Source organism: Penaeus vannamei, chromosome 2, assembly GCF_042767895.1.
Source record: "Penaeus vannamei isolate JL-2024 chromosome 2, ASM4276789v1, whole genome shotgun sequence".
NCBI lineage: Eukaryota > Metazoa > Arthropoda > Malacostraca > Decapoda > Penaeidae > Penaeus > Penaeus vannamei.
In genome coordinates this window covers 36892598-36895097 of record NC_091550.1, presented here as the reverse complement: position 1 = coordinate 36895097, position 2500 = coordinate 36892598, and the positions used below count along the sequence as shown (strand labels likewise).

Below are 2500 nucleotides of genomic sequence, written 5' to 3'. Positions count from 1 at the left end.
AGAAAGAAAAGGAGTAAGAAAAAGGTGAAGAGGAAGAGAAACAGAAGAAAAAACAACAACAAAAGACTGACAGCCAACCAGAGACCGAATCGAAAAAAAAGTAAAAACCAGAAAACATGATATACATACATGCATACATACATACATACATACATACATACATACATACATGAATACATACATACATACATGCACACAGACAGACAGACACAGACACGTGAGAGGTCCGCGCCGCTCCCACTGCAGTGCTAATCCTGGTTCTCAAAGGACCACGCGGTTACAAATGGCCTGTGATGATGATGGTGATGACGGGCGCGGTGGTGGTGGTGATGAGGAGGAAGAGGAGGAGGAATATGAGTCGGATGAGGATGGTGGTGGTGATGATAGTGATGATAGGGAGTTGGATGATGGTGGTGATGACGGGCGTGGTGGTGGCGGGAATGGTGGTGGTGATGAGGAGGAAGAGGAGGAGGAGTGTGAGTCGAATGATGATGATGGTGGTGATGGTGATGATAGGGAGTTGGATGATGATGGTGATGACGGCGGGCGCGGTGGTGGTGGGAATGGTGGTGGTGATGAGGAGGAAGAGGAGGAGTGTGAGTCGGATGAGGATGGTGGTGGTGATGATAGGGAGTTGGATGATGATGATGGTGATGATGATGGTGATAATGATAGGGAGTTGGATGATTTTGAAGGTGATGAAAAAAAGGAGGATGATTATGAGTCGGATGATGATGATGGTGATGATGATAGTGATGATGATAGTGATGATAGGGAGTTGGATGATGATGATGGTGATGAGGAGAAAAAGGAGGATGAATATGATTCGGATGATGATGATGGTGGTGATGGTGATGATGATAGTGATGATGATAGGGAATTGGATGATGATGGTGATGATAGGGAGAAAAAAGAGGATAGATATGAGTTTGATGATGATGATGATCTTAAATGGTAATGATAATGGTGATAATGATGATGATGATATAATGATAAAAATGACGATAATTGATTGGTGACTGTGATGATGGCAATCCAAATAATAATAATGATAATATTGATAACGGTGATATTAATCGAAGTAATAGCGATGGTAATGCATTAACATAAACTGCAAACAAAGCAAAGCAAAACGTAAACAAAACATTATTGCCGGGTATTTACCATTACCATGACCGTCAAAGTCCTGCTACCTTGCCCCCCACCCCCACTTCCCCTCCCGCTTACCCCCTACTCCTCCCTCTGTCATTCCCCTCGCCCTTCCCCTTCCCCCCTATCCTTCAGCGCCTTCGCCCCCTCCCCGCTCCCCTCCCTCCCAGCCCCCGCTCCACTCCCTTTCCCCTCCACTCCCCTCCGCTCCTCCCCGCCCACCCTCCGCTCCCCTACCTTCCCCTTCCTTCTCCCCCCCAGCCCCCTTCTATTCCCCGCCCTCCGCTTCCTCCTCCCCCGTCCTCTCCTCCCTCCTCCTACCTCTCGTCCTCCTCCTTCCCCTCCCTTCCCCTCCCAGCCCCCCTCCCCTCCTCCCCTCCCCACCCCCCACCTACCCACCATTCCGGCTGAGTCATGCTTGGGATTCGCGGCTTCTGCATCATGTCATGTTGAAGACTCCTGCGACACCCGCCTGCAACATGCAAGGCTAGGGGCAAGTATGTGGGCACAGACGTCGTGTACACATACATAAGTGGATAGTTGGCGCGCATACACAAACGGTCACACAAGTGGAACAGACACGCACAAACAGACGTATATGAACAAATTGACTGTCATTTAAACAGACGTCAACATGCAGACAGACAGTCTGACACGAATATAAACAGACAGACAAACTGGATGGGAAACAAATAATCAGAAATAGACAGACAAATATATAGACAAGCTGAGAAACAAACAGACATGCAGACAGAGAGACAAACAAATGGACACACAAGGAAACAGACAGACAAAAAGACGAACAAACAGACAAACAAGAAACCAGATAAAAAGACAAACAAGAAACAGAAACAGAAGGATAACAAACAGACAAACAAACAAACAAAAAGCAAACAGACAAACAAGAAGACGGATAGACAAAAAGACAAACGAACATGCAGAAAGACAAACAAACAGACAAACAAGAAAACAGACAGAAAGACAAACAAGAAAACAGACAAGAAGACAAACAATATAACAAACAAACAGACAGACAAAGGAAACAGACAGACAGGAAGACAAAGAAAAAGACAAACAAGAAAAAAACAGACAAGACAAACAAACAATAAAACAAACAAGAAGACAAAGAAAGAAAACAGACATACAGAAAGACAAACAAACAGACAAATAAATAGCCAGACAAACAGGAAAACAGACAGACAGAAAGACAAACAAACAGACAAACAAATAGCCAGACAAACAGGAAAACAGACAGACAGAAAGACAAACAAACAGACAAACAAATAACCAGACAGCAAGACAAACAAACAGACAAACAAGAAACCAGACTGACAGAAAGACAAACAAACAG

At 44.9% G+C, this 2500-nt stretch overlaps 1 protein-coding gene across 1 annotated transcript in view; it reads left to right on the top strand.

The window, feature by feature from the left end:
- The first annotated feature begins 283 nt into the window (after window positions 1-283).
- The window catches only part of LOC138865671 (secreted acidic protein 1A-like), a 2642-nt gene continuing 425 nt past the window's right edge, over window positions 284-2500 (top strand). Inside the window, exon 1 of the mRNA XM_070136784.1 lies at window positions 284-794. Within this exon, the coding sequence (XP_069992885.1) occupies window positions 284-794 (511 nt within the window). The remainder of the gene's footprint in view (window positions 795-2500) is intronic.